This window comes from Rhamphochromis sp. 'chilingali' (assembly GCF_963969265.1).
Source record: "Rhamphochromis sp. 'chilingali' genome assembly, chromosome: 11".
Lineage (NCBI taxonomy): Eukaryota > Metazoa > Chordata > Actinopteri > Cichliformes > Cichlidae > Rhamphochromis > Rhamphochromis sp. 'chilingali'.
This window is the reverse complement of record NC_137938.1, coordinates 22,405,986-22,423,367: the sequence shown is the minus strand read 5'-3', so window position 1 is coordinate 22,423,367 and position 17,382 is coordinate 22,405,986. Positions and strand designations below refer to the sequence as shown.

Sequence of the window (17,382 nt, the reverse complement as noted above, 5' to 3'; positions counted from 1 at the left end):
AGTTTCGTCCCTTCTGATTGGCTGCCCTTTGTAAACAGAAGCTTTGAATGGCAGGTGGGTGGGGCCAGTGTGCTGTAGGCCACAGGTATTACATGTATATTCTGAATATGGCCATCACCATAGTAACAGTGTGTATGCATTGCAGAAGATTAATTAGCCTGCTTCCACCTTGATATGTTTGCAGAGCAACCTGTTGTGGCTGGATGGGTTTCTACAGTATCTGGGATTTGTTAACATAGGGCAGACGTATTATATTAACAATTGTGTTTGCAGTTACATGTCGAATTTGGTGAGAAAAGTTCAACAACAACATCAATAATAATAAGCATAAATGCCTCAAATCACTGAACTCAGTCTTTTGGTTTCCATTGCTTTGTAATCTTAGGAGAGAGTCTTCTTAAACAGGCTCGGTCAGGAGTTCAAGCTCGCTCAATAATTCATTGAGCAGTGTGCTGACTGGACAGCAGTCAGTAGGTGTTGCCTTCCGCTGCTCAGCAAGGGGCCATCACATTCCTCTGTTTACTACTTTTTCATGGCTCTCTGAACATCGTGTGATAATCGGGATGTAACATTTCTAGAAGTCACTGTGCCAGAAGTTGTCATACCGGTGCTGACCCTCCCCTCTCAGCTATTCCCGATTCCCCTAGTTCCCTATTTGGCCGTTTCGGTCTCCTTGTGGGCGGGTCGCATGCTTTTGTGGCTCACTCCCACTGTGACGTGCAGAGAGAAGTAGCTCCTCACACACTTACCGGGCCGAGGACTGATAAAGTGACTGAGCTGCTGTGTGCGGTCAGCAGAGAGACACCGTGACGAAGCTTTGAATTCTTTATTTATTGTGTGTGTGGAGTATTTATTTCTGTGAGAGATGAACGGAGTGACGAGAAGTCTGTGCACCTTTGAGGACATCAGAAGTCAAGAATATGGGGTAAGTTACTTATACATTAGCTTACGTGGATTTCTGTGTCTTTGTGCGTTTGCTGTACTTAACTGAAGAAGGTCTAATCAATGGATGACCCAACCAGAAATAAATCACGGTGGATAATTTCCTGTTCATTTATTGTAATTAATTTATTTACGTTATTTACTATTTCTTCAATTTTTCATTTTTTGTCTGTACTCTGCCCTCTGATTATGTGGCTTCACCTGCTTTAAATGGTGCATTTACTGTCCCTGGCTTTGAGGTATTAACCCCTCTTACCCACAGAGACAAGGTGGCAGCTCAGTATTAATCCAAATAACATCTGTGTCTGTCACAAGTACTTTCTGGACACATCATTTAAAGGCTTACAGTTACAGAGAGTGAAGGCAGCTCAGGAACTAAAGGCTGTGCTTGTGCAGTATGTGTGCCACCTGCCCATGTGAAGGTTTGATCACCAGGAATAATCAGCTCACTATGTGTGTGCTTTGCTGCAAACCTGTAAAGAAAGTAGTTCTAAGCTATACTTTACATCCCTTGAATGGGCTTTATTTGCTTGCGTGACAGCAAAAGCATTAATCATTTACCTCACCTGAAAAAACAAACTGTTGACCTGCGCTGTGGTTTATGAGGTTGCGGGGCAACATGATACCCTCCACCTTCCACCTCAGCGCTCCCCTGCTGAGCTCATATCAAATCATATTACAGAAACGTGTAAAACTTTCAAGACACACACGTTCATATTTGTTTAAAAATAACCCGAAGGTCGTCTAAATTCTTAATTTAATTAGATATTGTCTGACTGAGCTCGACGGGAAGGCAAATTATTTTACTTACAATGAATCAGACCCTTTGATGTGTATGAATGTATTAAAGTTCTATTAAATTCATTATTTTTTGTCCATTTGTGATGAAAATATATGGTTGGCACAAAGTCCCGCACCATTTGGGGACCCACTGATCTAGATCTTCTGTTGTGTAACTACAAAGCAGACATAAACGTCAACGTGTACAAAGGCCACTTACACACAACTGCTTAACAGCTCTCAGGAATGTGTTATGGGGCAATATACGAAACTTTGTTTGTCCAGTCTTTGTTTTATCTAATCATACATGACATTTGAACATGAGGCTGATAGCACATTTGCATCAGCTTCACAGAGAACATAAATTTATCTTTAACAAAGTCAAATTCAGCAGTCAAATAGTCACCCACCTGCAGTATTTGCATCTGATATGGCTGTTCCTAGTTAAAAAAGCAGCCGAGGAACTTTCACCTCGGCGTACTGTAACGACTGCAGGGTGCTGACAGATTAGTTAATGACACAGTTATCAGTGACACGTCTGTAAGGATACAAGAGGAGGAGGAATGTGCCTGATGTAGCACAGAGAGGCCTTCAGCAGCTCATTTGTTAAGTATGTTTTCGGGAACTGGGATCATGTGATAAAAATAAAATAGAAGGAACAAGAAGCACTGACTCTGAAACAAAGAGTGCTCTAAGGTTAGTACTAGTGACCAGAAATCCCAGGGTTTTTTAATCTATTGTTTGAAACTGTAGCGCTTTCTCTTTCCTGCACAGCAGGATTTATCAAGGTATTATTTTCAGCTCGGGCAATGTTTAGAAGTGATGTCACAATTGCATGTTGTTGAACACATTCCCAGCGTCTCTTCTCATCATCAGTCATCTTAGTCAGGAGAGTCTGACATCACCAGCTGGGAATGGGCCAGACATGACTTATTGGCACATTTGTGTTGCGACATGATTGCAATATGCCCGGAAACACCTTTTTTACCTGCCACACAGAGCAGAAAAATGACTGATTATAGGGATTCTAGTGTCCTCTGTCACTGTGAACTCTGATCCTGGACTGCTTGTTTATCATCACCTGTTCAGGTTCTCACATGATGGCATTTCACGCAACAATCAGCTCCTCTGTCCTCTTTAAAATGGACTTAACCTAATTTAACCCATTAATTGGCGCAGCCTGCTGAGTCAGTGGGACAGTGACACCTTTTCACTGCCGCAGGAGCTACAGATGCATAAACTAGGGCTCAGCACTATAATTATCACCTAATCGTCCAGTAATGGTCTAAGATTAAATGATTAATTGAATAACAATCATCATAGCTTCTCAGCACAGTCCAAAATCCAAAAGTGGGTGTTTAATTTATTCTCTTATGTGACAAAGAAAAGCAGCCTCTCTGGAGGTTTGCAAGCACCAGGTTAGTCACATGAAGAAACCCTGAAACGATAAATAAGTTACCAGTTTAACTGTGCATCAGTCCTATTTTGATTAACTTTGATTCATCTCTGTGGTTTTGTGTAAAACTCCCTGTGCTTGCCAAAGCTGGGTGGAGCAGAATATAAAAGTGGTCATAAAATCCAGTTTCTATTACCGATAAGTTGGTGTTGAAGCTTCGAGCCGTAGTTTTGTTTACCTAATCTTTGATCACATAGTTCCCTGTGTTAGTGTTTGCTGTTCAGACAATCAGTTGTGTCAAGAGAGCATGTGATGCAGTAAGAGGTGTATTGGGTTACGCCTATTGAAATAAAGGTTTTCTATACAAATGTGTTTATATTCCCGTTTCCTTTATGCAAGAAAGACACTGAAACTCAATAACAGTGTGAACATTGTTACTAAACTACCTGAAAGCACACAGGAAGCACTGGCGGCCATGCTCGGATTGCACCTGTCGTTTTAAAGGCCGAGGTTTACGATGCAATTGGACAAAAGATAAAGTGACACCTGTGCAGCGTGTGGGAAAGCAGTGCAAGAGAGGAGGAATGTCATTTAATTCAAAGACGTTTGTTCAAACACACACACATTAGAGGATGTTTCTTTTTGGGGAATGCAGGAAGTACACTTGTAGAGACAAGGGGATGCTTTACTATTAAAGGGCGCGATACCTGCTCCTACCTCTGTTCGGAAATATAAACTCTTTCCTCTTTAAGCGGGATCGATTTCTAAGGGACAAATCCAGAAACTCTGCATGTTTAACAGCAACATTCCTAAACTGCTAGTCAACCCTCAGTTACAGCCTCCTGATGCCAAAGTCTGAGATGAAAAGCATCCTCGTATCCTTTCAGCCTTTCTGCCTGCAGGTACCCCGTGATCTTTTGTGTCCATTGTCGTGCACCCAGCTGTGTGGACTCTGTGCGTAAAGCTCATTGTCATGTTTCTGCCATTATAAAGGCAGTGTGCACTTAACCTCGTATGTGTGTTTTTCTGCGTGTCAGTGGCCATGCGTGGGTCACTGTCTATAAGCTCATCCAACTGGTCCTTTTGTCCGTGTTCCCGGGAAGTGTAGTATTACAGGTTGTTGCTGAAGGTGGAAAGGACCGCATTTTTGTGTGTCCACGGACATAAAAGAGCAAACCAGCAGAGAGACTGAATAGCTCAGAGCTGGGATTAGTGGACTCTTTGTTTGGCTGTCTGTGGAAGTCCAGAAAAGTCGTGTAATGATGGATTCCTTCTTAACAACTATCCCACTGTTCCCCTTTCGTCCTCCCCCAGTCATGCACCCTGTTAGAGCTTACAGACATTTGCAATCTGAGAGGAGAACATGAAGAAAGAAAGGGGAGTTTTCTTCATTGTGGTTGGACCTCCACCAAGACTATTACTCTATTTCCTTTTTTACATTCATTTTCTATTATTATGTCTCCTGAATATCAGTCCCACACGTCTCGCTGTCTGCCTTTTCCCTTTCACTGCATCCTGAAAAGATAACCAGCTAATCTAGCCCTAGACCTTCTCTAAACACAAAGCTTTTCTTTTACAGCAGCTTTTTATGGTGGCATTACGCAACACGAGCGAGTTCATTTCCCCTCGTCTGGTCAGAATCGAGACGCACTCTGCACATGAGACAGAGTCTCTGGACAGAAGCTGAGATTAGAAAGATTAGAATTGGTTATTTGTTTGTTTTTATTATCCATCATTGATACATTTTTTTTTTTTAAATGAGTTGCTTGGTAAGTGGCATTTCATCTACATTCAAAAATCACTTGAAGACAGGTGATTTTGCATTTCATTTATCTACACTTCCTTATAATTACGGGGGAGAACAGGGAAGGTTTTGGCTGAAACTACCAAGCTGAAGATCATGAAGCTTGTTGGGAGGGAAAGACCCATTAAAGTGTCAATCCAGACAAAATGCCTTAAAAACTGGCATTGACCTTAGTGGAGGATGGGCTCACTGGGTTCTCTTCTAGTTGTTGACCAAAACAGAAACAGCTGTTGATAAAGGAAATCGCACACGAATGTTCATTCTAGCCGCACTTTCACCGAGTTGTATTAAAGGCTCAGAGAACAACATGCATCTATAACTGACAGCAGGGCGAAGTCCATCCGCAGATGAAGATCGTGCGACTTGATCGCTGTTCTGTAACGCCAATTAAACTGACATTTAGGCGAGATTGCTGTGACACCGCCTAAAGCAGTGTCTATGAAAGGAAAAGCAAGGTAACAAAATGTAGGTAGGGCTGTTGTGGTGCATGATGAGCACCGAAAGAACACAAAGGAATAAACTATTAACGTACAAGTGGCTAAACATGACCAGACGCTCCCACTCAAACGCACCAGAGAGCAGGCACACACAGATATGTTCATTTTGTTTACGATTTAACCAATTATCTGATTACATGTAATATATCACCAGTTAATCTGATTGGAAGTATTACTCGTTCATACATTAGTTTCTGTTTAGAGTTGTTTGGCGGTGACTTGAGGAGGACACAGTGAATACCCACGGGAAAATGAACAGAACAAGTTGTGTTGGCTGGAACGAGTTATATAATGTCTCCGACCTCCTCCCAAACATCCGCATACTTGCATTAGCACAGACGCTGACTGGTCACTGTTTATTAGAGGCCGCCGTGTACTGGAAGACACACACGGAGTCCCGTCCTTGGGACTTTTATCCTGTGACTGAAAGAAAATATCTGTGCGTTTTGCTCGAGCGTTGATTCTGTGCATTGTTTTGCCTCCATCTTACTCCGCCCTCTTGTATTGTTAGTGTGCCAGACAGTTTATGGCTACTGTGAGGTTATGTTGCCATGGAAATATTCCGTCTTGCTTGACATTACATTTGCTGAGTACTTTCCCAGAAATCCAGCCACTGTCTCCAGTTGGCTGCGAGCATCTGGAGGGTTTCCGCCTAAGTCCCTCTGACGTCTGTAGCAATTGGTTTAAATCAAACAATCTGTCCCTGTGCAGCAGGGAGAAAACTTTTTCTTTCGTTCTGATGCTCCTATAGCACACTTTCTTACTGGATACTCCCCCACCCCACTGTCCCTCCTTCTCTGTTTCACTCTTTGAGTATGACTCAGTCTCTCCTCCTCCTCTTTTTTTTTTTTCCCCCTCTCCTCCTCAAAATAGTCCCCAATCAGCCTCTCCATCACATAACCGTCTCTTTGTGGCTTCACTTCATCAACCTCTTACTTTCGCTGCCTTTTTTAGGAGGGGTGTAGGCGGCTGCGGCTCACACTTCACGACCAGAACCAGGCGGCGGCTCGGAGCACAGAGCAGCACAGGGACAAGGTAAGCACGTCCTGTACCTGATAACTTCTGACCACCAGAAGGGAGAACAGAGCAGATCCTGGGCATTAGATCAGCAGCAGATGGAGCGTGTTTGGAGTTTAGAGTTTTAAAATACGAGTCTTTGATATTTGAATAACATTTTAAAATGTTTTAAAATGTTAACGGATGAGAAAAGAAGTGCTGAAGGTTTGTTCACCCCATTTTTGGATCTGAAGGTTCAGACAGTTGCTTAATCTTCTCTACGATCCTCAGTAATTAGCTCAGAACAGCTGCGCTTTCAAAAAAGGAAAAAGAAAAGACACCAGCCGCGTAAGAAGATGCCATCAGCTTTTCATTAGTGGGGTTCCCACACTCAGTGTCTCAAAACAACCATTGTTATACCAATACCAGTGGGACCACCAGCACAGTTGCATAACGTGTCTCCACCTTTATCTGCATGCCCCCCCCCCTCGCTCTCTCACTCCCTCTCTGCGTTTTGGCCAGATGTTTATGGGTTAGTCTCCATAGTAATTAGTGCTCAAAGTCTGGCTCCTGATTGCAGAGGCTCTCGGTCTTTCACACCCACGCAGGAAGAAATTTTTCATTTTTGCCTGTTAACAGTTTGATTTGACCAAGCATGCAGACGGTCCTGGCAAAAAGCTTTGTATTAATTATCAGTCAGATTCATTCCTGCCAGTTCTCACGAATCCTGTGTTGCAGCATTGATTGTAAATATGACCAAACCCTTTCTGGATCATCTGCATTTAGTTTGACATTTTATTTAGAAATTTATCACACCCATCTATTCACGCAAAAACCCAATTGTGAACTCCTCTTATGTCTGCTAATCTCCAGCCAATCGGACGAGCTTTTGCACTGGTGCAGCCAGCCAACGAGAGGACTGCTTTGACCTCTGAACCAGTCAAATCCACAGAGGAGCAGGTAGAAATCATCAAGGTAGGCTTCTTTGTATTTTCTTTGTTTGTGTTTTTTTTTTTTTGTTTTTTTTCTTCTGTTGGTTTTAAACCAGTATATACATTCATGTATGTCCTTGTTTCAGGTGTATCTAGAGGCCCGCAAAAAAGAGCAGCAGAAACACCAAGAGAGCCTGAAGATGCTGTCAGATGAAGTTTCACAGATACAGGAGGTCAGTGTCTGGACAGCATCTATCTGGCTGTTTCACTAACACACAAATGCACACAGTAACTCTACAGTCTGTCGTCCCTGTTTTATAACTTATGTAAGAATTTGCATCTTGTAAAATCATCCTCACTCATACGCCTCTTTTCTCTCGTGATTCCCTTCAGCTCCCGACTTTCCTGTGTTGGTTATTTGCTCAAGTAGAAAACATACATGTTCAGATAATATCTTAATTTATAACAATATCTTTTTTGTGTGTTTGTGTCACACAGGTGAGATACTGCCTGAAGACTCTGAGGGAGCAGATGGCAGCCAAAAACAAGGTAAGCCATTGTTAGCCTTGCATCCTGAGCTCTTGATGGCATTTCCTTTAGCTCTCCCCTCACTGTCTTTAACATTTTCCATCTGCACTTCCTCCTTTTATCTGTCCAGCCGCACACAAATGGGTGGAAGGTTGGAATCCCCTTCAGAAAGAGCACTTCATCCACTAAACCAGGAGCTAAAGATGACGGGCAGGTGAGCAAACACACGTATGCACATCATAGCTTCAGTCCTGTGGTGTCTTGTTGTTTTTTTTTTCCACGGGCTATCTGCGTCAGTTTGCGTTTTCTATAAGATTCCTGTAAAGCGATCACCTCCCGGAGGCTCACAGATAGAATGTGGTGTCATCATGGGGGGAAAAAGAGGATTAAAATGGCAGACAAAAAGCAGCTACGTTTACAGCACCCCAGGGTGTAAGAAAATGCGCGGAAGAGCTGTTCCGGCACACTATGTACCGCTGCCTGCGTGTGTTATTGTTTTCAGGCCCCCTTCATTCCACGCATGCTTCATCCTCGCTGACTCTAAGCCAGACATTTGTCGCATCCTCTTGTTGTGCGTGTCAGCAGTGTTTTGCAGACACACACAACAAAGAAGCTGACACTGTTGTGTTTGGTTTTTACTGTTTTTGCGCCACTTATAGCAACATTTGTGACTCACATGACACCTTACTCACTCTAAGTGTGGGAGGCACAAATAGGAGGGAAACGCAGGTCATGTTCCAGCTGCACCACTGACGCACGTGGACACGCCTGTTTTCTTTATAGCGGCAACACCCACAGAGCTCTTACGAGACTCGGCCATCATTGTATTGATTACATCATTCTAAAAACATCTGAGTACTATTAGGGTAATCCAGCGCTTTATTTTCTGTTAGGACATGGATGACGAAGCAGAGAGAAGCAAGCTGAGAGAAGTCAGTAAGCGCTTGTATGCACAGATGCAGGAAGCAGAAAAGAAACACCTGGAGGAGAAAGAGAGACTGCAGGTAACCTACACTGGCTTTGCATTCATCGTGCATATTACATAAAAAGTAAACACATACATATTTATATAATTTGCATGAAAGCGATATTTAGAACAAAACTTTTTGACCAATCCAGGCTGAAGGCAGCAGGCTTAGAGAGCATCTGAGTGACCAGGAGGAGAAGCTGAGGAGTACAGAAGAAGCCAATGAGAAGAAAGACCAGCGCATCGATGAGCTTCAGAGGCTGCTGGGAGGAATGGAGCAGGAGAGCGCCACGTTGCGGGAGGCCATCCGCAACCGTGAAGATGAACTGCGGGAACTGCGAAAGATCAGAGAGGAGGGCCACAAAGGGGCGGAAAGGTCAGCTAATAAGCACACACACACACATATAAGTGTTAAACTCTCCACTTATCAATTATCTGTCAATAGCGTGTTCAATAGCGTGCTGTAACATACTGTGTGTGTTTTTAGGACTGAGCAGTTGGAGAAGGAGCTGGCCATACTCAAAGAAAAGATCCACCATCTGGATGACATGCTGAAAAGCCAACAGAGGAAAGTCAGACACATGATCGAGCAGGTGGGATGAGCATGTGTGGCTCTATAAAGCAAATACATTGTCTCCGTCTTCTTTGCGTAGGGATCGCTCACTGTCTGTCTCCATGTTTGCTCGTCTTTAGCTCCAGAACTCTCGCATGGTGATCCAGGAGCGGGACCGCGTGATCAAAGAGCTGGAGGAGAAAGTGGCATTTTTGGAGGCTGAGGTGAGGACAGCTTCTTCTGTAAGAAAATATGTCTGAGGAATTTAAATTGAAGGGTCAGGGTAAAACGTAGACCAGCCTCTGCAATTAGAGAGAAGACGAAAGGAGAAAAGCTGAAGCCAGTGTCTGTTCTGTGATTATAATTTGCACCCTTTGAAATCTCCCTGTGTTTGCAGAACCGAGAAATGCACGACCAGGTGGACTACTTTCTGGGAGGACAAAGGTCAAATTCCTACCTTTCATCAGAACGCAACGCCCAGATTGTCTACAGGTGACTTATTTTGCCAGCGCTCTTCCAATATATTACCTATAAACAACACATTTAGGTGCGTTAAATGCTGTTTTCCACCTAAAAAATAATTTATCCTCCTCTCATCACTACAGCAAACCAATCAAGCTGTCCACCTCATCCAACAAACCGCTTCCTTTCATCAAAGTCATCGAGATCAAGTCATGAACCAGCTGGGCAGATGAATTAATCAGTTACTGCTGAGAAGGGCTCAGAAGCACCAACTGCCTGTTCGATGTCGACTGAAGTGAACGGTTCCGATGTGCGTGCTGAACATCAGAGACCACAACTACCAAACCAAACAATATTGAAGGAAAAAAGGGGGTGGGAGGGGTTTATCAGCACACATACAAACACACACACACACACTTGCGTGTCTGCGCATATGCATAAAGAATGTCCGCTTTAATGTAGCTGCATTAGAGAGAGCGATGTGTGTCTAAGTTTACGTGTAGTACTGCAAACTGTATGCAAGTGTTTTTGCTTGCCCTGCTTTAAGTTTCTAATGATGATTAACTCAAAGAGCAGGGGGTAATAATTCCTAACAACATTATAAAATTCACATACAGCAATGCAGAGCCAATAAACTGTAGCTAACGCCACCGTCAGGACACACGATGTGAAGAATCATTAACACGTTTATCTGAATTGTGTCTTTGTCTTCGTTGCTGACTCCTCCGTGACTCCGCTCCCTTTCTGTGTGAGCGGTGTAATGCTTTAGAGTGTAAATACTGACTGTAGCCTCTATAAGGGCGACACCCTGTGATTATTTTTATGGGCTATTTATTTTTTTTCTCTGAGCTGTTTGTAAGTAAATATATGGTTGTCAAGCCTCCAACGAAAAGTATGGCACTTTATGAAACTGTGAGGAGGAAAGAAAAATGAAGATGTTTGGGAAGTCAGACACGTGAGAGGCGTCCTTTTTCTTAATATTTCTTGTAAAGCATTTCAGTCACTGCGCAGACAGTCACCTTCTTGTTGTACATATCAATGTGATTTTGATGTTTTGATTTCTACCTAACAGCTTTTTCCTCTATATTTATTAATGTTAAATGAAATGCCTAGAGACATTGTTTAATAGAGAAGCTTTTGTACGAAGTACCTGTTAATCTGCTATCTGTGTTTGTTTTAGAATAAAATAACTGAAAATCAATGAGTTTCCTTTCAGTTCTTACGCAGAGAGCACAAGTGAAATAAGGTGACGCGGGCTCCTTCTGCTGGACGCTAGTTGCATTACAAAATGATATAATGATACACTTTATTAGGTACATCAACTACTCATTAATGCATACATTTAATTTAAATAATTTAGCAATGCAGTACATCTAGGCATGTGAATGCATGGTCAATATAACCTGATGAAATCCAATTGTTTATTCACGACAGCATAACTATTAGTTTTGTGTGTGCAGCCAACAAATCTGCAGCAATTGTGTGATACTATCATGTCAATATGGACGCCAGCACCTTGTGGAATTTATGCCACGAAGACTTTAAAGGCAGCAGAAGGGGAAAGAGGGTCTAACACAGTACTATCACGGTGTGCCTAATACAGCTAGTTTCAGCTGCCCTCTTTGCCACAAGGGGTCGCCACAGTGGGTAGGTTTGCAAGTTTGATTTTGCAGTTTTTCTTGTCAAAGAAAATTCCCAATGACTCAAGAATCAACTGTATGTCACAGTTTTATTTGGATGGTAAATTGTATAGTAGGCACCACATAAAATAAATTATTCAGGCATTAAAATGCCTCCCTGGGAAACCATAAAAGCAGATGAAAATGAAACGCAGCTCTCATATCAGTATACCATTAAGAGTCAAGGAACAGAGTTCCCATAATGCAATACCCCACATTTAAAATACATCAATACACTGAAATACTGTTAATTCACATTGCACTGAGATAACTGATTTTTTTAAAAATGCACTTATTAATCACAGTTCCTGAAAACAAGTAGCACTATGGCTTCTGTAAAAAAAATGATCAAGACTTAAAAAAAACAAATCAACAAAACAAGTTGTCAAATTCACTGCAACAAAAGACAGCAAAGATGTACGTGTAAACATAAGTGACATCAACAGCAGATTTCTTTCTCACTAAGCAACAATTAATGCTTGTTTTCTCTGAAAATGTAACTATTAACATTTTAAAACAGTTGGTTATTTTCAGCAAGTCTGCATAGGTGTTTACATTGTGCAATAAATACTGATTGTCTTATGCTGTTGCATAGCCTAATAGCTCTGGATTTGTTTTGGTCAAATCAAACCTACTTACTATAGTCGGTTAGAGTCATTCTACCCACGCATATAGCACGCATACATGCAATAATATGCATAAGCTACACTTAGGTAAAGGGCACTGTAACAGTAATCTGATATGCACTACAGTGTAAACAAGGCAATACATGTTAGAGTATGAAGGCAGTGTTTTTGTCTTTTCACTCTGAGACTTCAGGCTCCGTAATCACTGGCAGCGCTGCCTTGTCCTTGACTTTCTGTTGGACGGGCTCATTTTCAGAGTGTACTGTCTAAAGTGTTGTAGTTGTCTTTGAAGTTCTTCAGCTCCAGGAAGTGTCTGGACCTCTTGCTGCGCTGCTGCATTGTAGATGAGAGGTAGGTGGGTTGGGTCGGAGAGGGAGAGGAGGTGCTTGCAGGTTCTGTGGTGCCGGTCAGGTCTCTGGCTGCAGACTGATGGTGCTGATTTAAAGTGCTGCTGCTCTGAGACTTCACTCTGAAACAATACAAGGAGAACCAATTGTTCCCGCTGCCTTATTAACATTCCATGCTGGGATTAAAGGAAAAGCTGTAAGGGAGCAGCGTGAGGATTGGCTGTGTTTTCTTACATGGAGGCCAGTTTTGTTAGGGCTTCCTGGTACTTCAAGAATTCTGCTTCACCAAAAGCCTGAAGATAAAAGCAGGAAAACATCAAGATCAGTGATTTGTTACTGAAACCAGAATAAAATCTTTAAGTGCCCTAAAGATTTGTCAAATTTTTACTGCCGTGCTGGGCAATACGGAGAAAACTTAAATCATATGGATAATATAGCTTTATACCTTGGGCTACACAGTATGTTACAAAAAGCACTACTATTAAAGACCCCATACATTTTTTATTTCAGAAAAAGCACAAGAATTAGCAAACAAAATGACATCAAGTGCATCGGAACTACAACACAAACTGGGAGCCCACTGGAAGGTCAATATGGAACTGTTTGTTCATGTGATGATGATGATGATGATGATGATGATGATGATGATGATGATGATGATGATGATGATGATATACACTCACCAGGCAGTTTATTGGGTACATCCATTCAGCTACATGTCAACACAACTCTCATCATCAAATTACATGGCAGAAACTCTAATTATGTACCCACATGACTATCTGTAGGTTTTACAGAGAATCGTCTGAAAAAGAGAAAATATCTAGAGAGCGGCAGTTCTCTGAGCAAATTATGTCAGAGGAGAACTCAAATAAGCTGTTGTTACAAGCCAAAGTATGCAGAGAAGCATCTCTGAAAGCAAAACACGTTGAACTGTCAAGCAGAAAACCGGATTGGGTCTCCCTGCTGTCAGCTAAGAATAGGAAACTGAGACTACAACTCCCACATGCTCATTAATATCGGAAAACAGAACATGAAATGTTGCCTGGTCTGCTAAGTCTCTGTTTGTCCTGTGACATTTGAATAGCAGGGTTAGAACGTGCTGTAACAGATGTGCAGCCAACAAATCTGCAGCAACTCTGTGATGCTATTGTGTCAAACTGGACCAAAGTCTCTGAGGAATGTTTCCAGCACCTTGTTGAATCTGAGCCATAAAGAACTAATGATGCAGTTCTGAAGACAAAGGGGGTCCAACCTGGTACTTGAGTCAGTGAGTAAATAAGAGAGGACTGAGCTGTGGACCGTCTGAGAAAATGCTGACCTCTGCCCCATGACGAGCTTTATTGTAGCCATCTAGCACCGTGTCGATGACAGAGCTCTGGTTTTCTCTGAATATGCAGTGGGAATTTCGTAGCTGCAGAAGCCAGGTCCGAAATCTTTTTCCAGTAACAGCGGTGGACGTTCCTCCAAGTTCACGAAAAGGAAAATCTAATGACAAACAGTTGAAGATGTTGCTGTAGCAGTCAGGAGGATTTAATCTGGATTCATGGCAAAACAAAACAAACTGTAACAGAAAAGCTTACCGGCATCTCTGATGGCATCAAGTGCTTTCATTCTATACAAATAGTCACAGGAACCTGGAACATGTGCACACACACAGACTACTTAGTGCACGGGCATGGAAACTATTTATATGAATAGCTTCAGGAGTGGTGCGTGTTATGTGTGTGTTTGTTTGCTCCTCTTACCAGACTGTTCTCTCTGCATTAACCGGTCATCATCTGGAGACAGCAGACGAGGCTCAAAGTGGATTTTCTGGACCAGGTTCAGCTTGGCATCAATTTCTTGTCTCAGCTCCTGGAACAAAGACACAATTCTTCAGCACAAACACAAAAAACATCAGAACACACTTGCATTATAATAGTGTGCGTTTAACCTTTGGTGCGTTGTGGCCAAGGAGTACATGTGGTCCTCTTCGAGACTTCATGGCAAGTCGCATAATTTGTCTTTTGACAAAGATGAACAGCAAGACAAAAATCTGAAAGAAAGTTAAATGCTAGATGGATGTCTGAGTTTCCCTTTTTTTTTAAAAACATTATTTCCATGGCCAAGCAGCTCCTGTAGGTGGCACTGTTTTTTTGTCCATATAGTGTAAATAAATGCAAGTCCTAGGGTTAAATGTGTCTTTGTTTCATTGTTTTGTTGTGTAGCGGCTAAAATGAGGGTAAATGGCAGCATATTCTTTAGAACTAAACAGAAATGAGACCGAAATATTTGGTTTGGACCAATATCGAGAATATCAATATCAAGAACCAGTTTTCTACAATAACCCGTTCTCGATTAATGACCCAGTAGTCCAACTCCTTGAAATTGTTAGTCTGCCTGCCTATCACTCCCTCTTACCGGTTCCACTTGCACTTGTGCTGCAATCAGGTGATTTCATTTCATGTGTTTGAAGAGGACAATAATGACACAGTCTGCAGCGTGGATATGGTTTGTACTGGTTTTTATCTTAACCTCTACATCAGTGACCTTCTACAAGTGGCTCATGTCAGTAATATGCAAATGTATGCAGATGATACTGTCACATATACACATGCAAAAACTGCAAAGCTTTTGGCGAGTAAATTGACAATTGCAATGCTCATGGAGGGGTTTGACAAGTCCTGTCTTACTCTTAATACAAGTAAGAATAAAGGAAGGTCTTTTCAGACCAGAAACTTTCACTAAGGGTTAGAAGATTGAAATTGTGAGTGAGTTTGAATATCTGGGTATGATTTAAATTTCAGTTTTAAGTCTAATATAAAGCAATTGATCAAAACTATTACATATAATCTGATAAAGCCTGAGGGACATTAGAGTCTGCCTCTCAGTAGAAGCTGGTAAGACCTTCATGCATGCCATGATTCTTTGTCATATGTTAAACTATATGTTAGAAACAAGCTTGGGAAACAGTCACTAAACCACTGAAGGGACAGCTGATGCAGATTAGCTTTAAGATATTTCTGGAACAATGCATCACATGGTAACATGTATGTTAATATTGTACATGGTGCCTTTTCAAATAAAATCGGTTAAAAAAAAAAAGACCTCTCAGGTCATCAGGTGCATATCTTTTAAATGTCCCCAGAATTAGATCTAAGTGTGCTGAGAACATGAGGGTACTTTCAGTTACTACCACGCTGTTCTTTGGAACAAGCTGCCTGCTGATCTGAGGTGAATGACATCCGTGCATACAGTCAACAACAGACACAAAATCTTTTTGTGTCTGTTGTGTGTGTGAGTGTGTGCATGCACATGTACATTAACTTGTATTTTACTTCATTGTAAACGTTTATTTTGCTGTTTTCACTGCCTTAAGACATCTTAAACCGACATATGTTTTTATGTTTAACTTAAACATGCTATATAAATTAAATTCCATCAACATGAGTCATGCCTGGGCCCTGCAGTATGCTCCATTGGTTAATTGTGGTTTTATAAATAAATTGTTTTGTTTGTTTTTTGTTGTCTTCATTTCTTTGCCACAGTCCCTGAGCCAGGTTGTGACACCTCCAAAGGGTAAATGTTGTCATTCATCACTCTAAATCCTTAAATCACACAGTGTAGTGTCGACATTTTGTAAACATTACAATAATTATGAATGTTATTATGATTAATCGCCCAACTACAGGCACCAGAGGAGAAATTGGGCTGCAGTGATATTTATTAAACAGATTTTACACACTATTAGTACCTTTCAGTGGAGTACACCATAGTTGAGGGATCCAGGTGTTCAAACTTGTAATAACAGCTTTATTTGCGTTTAATAGCAGATTATCAAGTAGAAATGAGTCTTTGGATAAAGTATCAACCACTACAAGCCTCTGATGAGGAATGAGGCACCTGTCCAAGCATCGCGATTACCTCTGTAACCCGGGACTGTGTTCATTGTTTCGGTTTGGATTAAACCAGCACAAACAACGTTAAACAAACTCACCAGACTGCCATAGGCCATCACAAGCACCACGTTAATTCTCGAAGGAAGCGAGTCGTTAAACATTTTGAAGATCTGCCGGTTTTCTTTTTACTTTGTTGTTATTTTAACTGAACTAACTGGATAAATGTCGATTCAAAGTGCGTCCTGTGCCCGGTACGTGTCTCATTTAAGAAGGCGTTTTCAAACCGCAAGCAGCCAACATTAAAGGAACAAAAGACAAAAACGGGGAAGTTGAGCGGACTAAAGTGCTTGTTGCTACATTTCGCTGCCTGATTTGTTGACTTCCGCGGTAGTCACGTGACCGGTACGGACAGGGGTGACGTCAGGTCTGACGCTGCCCCTGTGTGCATGTATTTATTTATTTTAACTATATATTTACGGATGCTACTTTACTGCAATGACCGTATAACAGAGTCATTGCTTCACACATGTAAATAGGAGAAAAAACCGCCCAAGTTCTTGTTTTATAATAAAGGAGGTTCAGCAATGTGTTTCTATTTTTCTTCCTCAAAAACAAAAACTTATAAGACTGGATATTTAAAGTCTTTATTTTCATCTTCTCCCCTTTTTCTCTGTCCTCTCCTGTTTGAAAAAATACCCTCTTCTTTGTTACCTTCATTATTTCTTCACTAAAATTTACTCTTTTGAAAGGAACTCAATATCAGACAAATCATAAAAATAAAAATAAAAACTGAAATGCTTTGTCAATTCAAGTCATCTCCATCTCCAGCTTTCAGCTTCTAGATTTTTCTCCTTCTTCATATTACATTTCTATCTTCCCTGACTCTAAACGTCATATGCCCTACTTAAAATACACTGTCCTTTCCCACAATGCTTCTGCAACACACAGTCTGTCAGTCCTACACCCTAAAGAATGAATTTCAAGCACTAGTG

The 17,382-nt window shown here is 41.6% G+C and overlaps 2 protein-coding genes across 2 annotated transcripts; one reads left to right on the top strand and one right to left on the bottom strand.

The window, feature by feature from the left end:
- Positions 1-733: 733 nt before the first annotated feature.
- Positions 734-11,052, top strand: tuft1a (tuftelin 1a). Its single transcript, XM_080897506.1, has 12 exons — positions 734-925; positions 6,374-6,454; positions 7,289-7,390; positions 7,494-7,580; positions 7,846-7,896; positions 8,006-8,089; positions 8,769-8,879; positions 8,995-9,218; positions 9,330-9,435; positions 9,536-9,619; positions 9,793-9,887; positions 10,001-11,052. Exons 1-12 carry the CDS (start codon positions 866-868, stop codon positions 10,071-10,073), a joined length of 1,158 nt encoding a protein of 385 aa, XP_080753632.1. The 5' UTR covers positions 734-865; the 3' UTR covers positions 10,074-11,052.
- A 520-nt stretch (positions 11,053-11,572) lies between these two features.
- On the bottom strand, positions 11,573-16,769 carry ltap1 (lipid transport auxiliary protein 1). Its single transcript, XM_080895531.1, has 7 exons — positions 16,489-16,769; positions 14,446-14,547; positions 14,258-14,366; positions 14,093-14,146; positions 13,831-13,997; positions 12,744-12,802; positions 11,573-12,631 (listed from the first exon to the last, which is right to left on the bottom strand). The coding sequence occupies exons 1-7, from the start codon at positions 16,549-16,551 to the stop codon at positions 12,415-12,417; spliced, it is 771 nt and encodes a 256-aa protein (XP_080751657.1). The 5' UTR covers positions 16,552-16,769; the 3' UTR covers positions 11,573-12,414.
- Between the last annotated feature and the right edge of the window lie 613 nt (positions 16,770-17,382).

What these genes read in the sequence shown, in the direction of transcription:
- tuft1a (XM_080897506.1), top strand. Translation starts at nt 866, where the DNA reads ATGAACGGAGTGACGAGAAGTCTGTGCACCTTTGAGGACATCAGAAGT. An exon ending in TCAGAAGTCAAGAATATGGG is followed by an intron (nt 926 to 6,373) that starts GTAAGTTACTTA and finishes TGCCTTTTTTAG; the next exon opens with GAGGGGTGTAGGCGGCTGCG. An exon ending in TCAGACACATGATCGAGCAG is followed by an intron (nt 9,436 to 9,535) that starts GTGGGATGAGCA and finishes GCTCGTCTTTAG; the next exon opens with CTCCAGAACTCTCGCATGGT.
- ltap1 (XM_080895531.1), bottom strand. Translation starts at nt 16,551, where the DNA reads ATGTTTAACGACTCGCTTCCTTCGAGAATTAACGTGGTGCTTGTGATG. An exon ending in TTGGCCACAACGCACCAAAG is followed by an intron (nt 14,367 to 14,445) that starts GTTAAACGCACA and finishes TCTTTGTTCCAG; the next exon opens with GAGCTGAGACAAGAAATTGA. An exon ending in CTAACAAAACTGGCCTCCAT is followed by an intron (nt 12,632 to 12,743) that starts GTAAGAAAACAC and finishes GTATTGTTTCAG; the next exon opens with AGTGAAGTCTCAGAGCAGCA.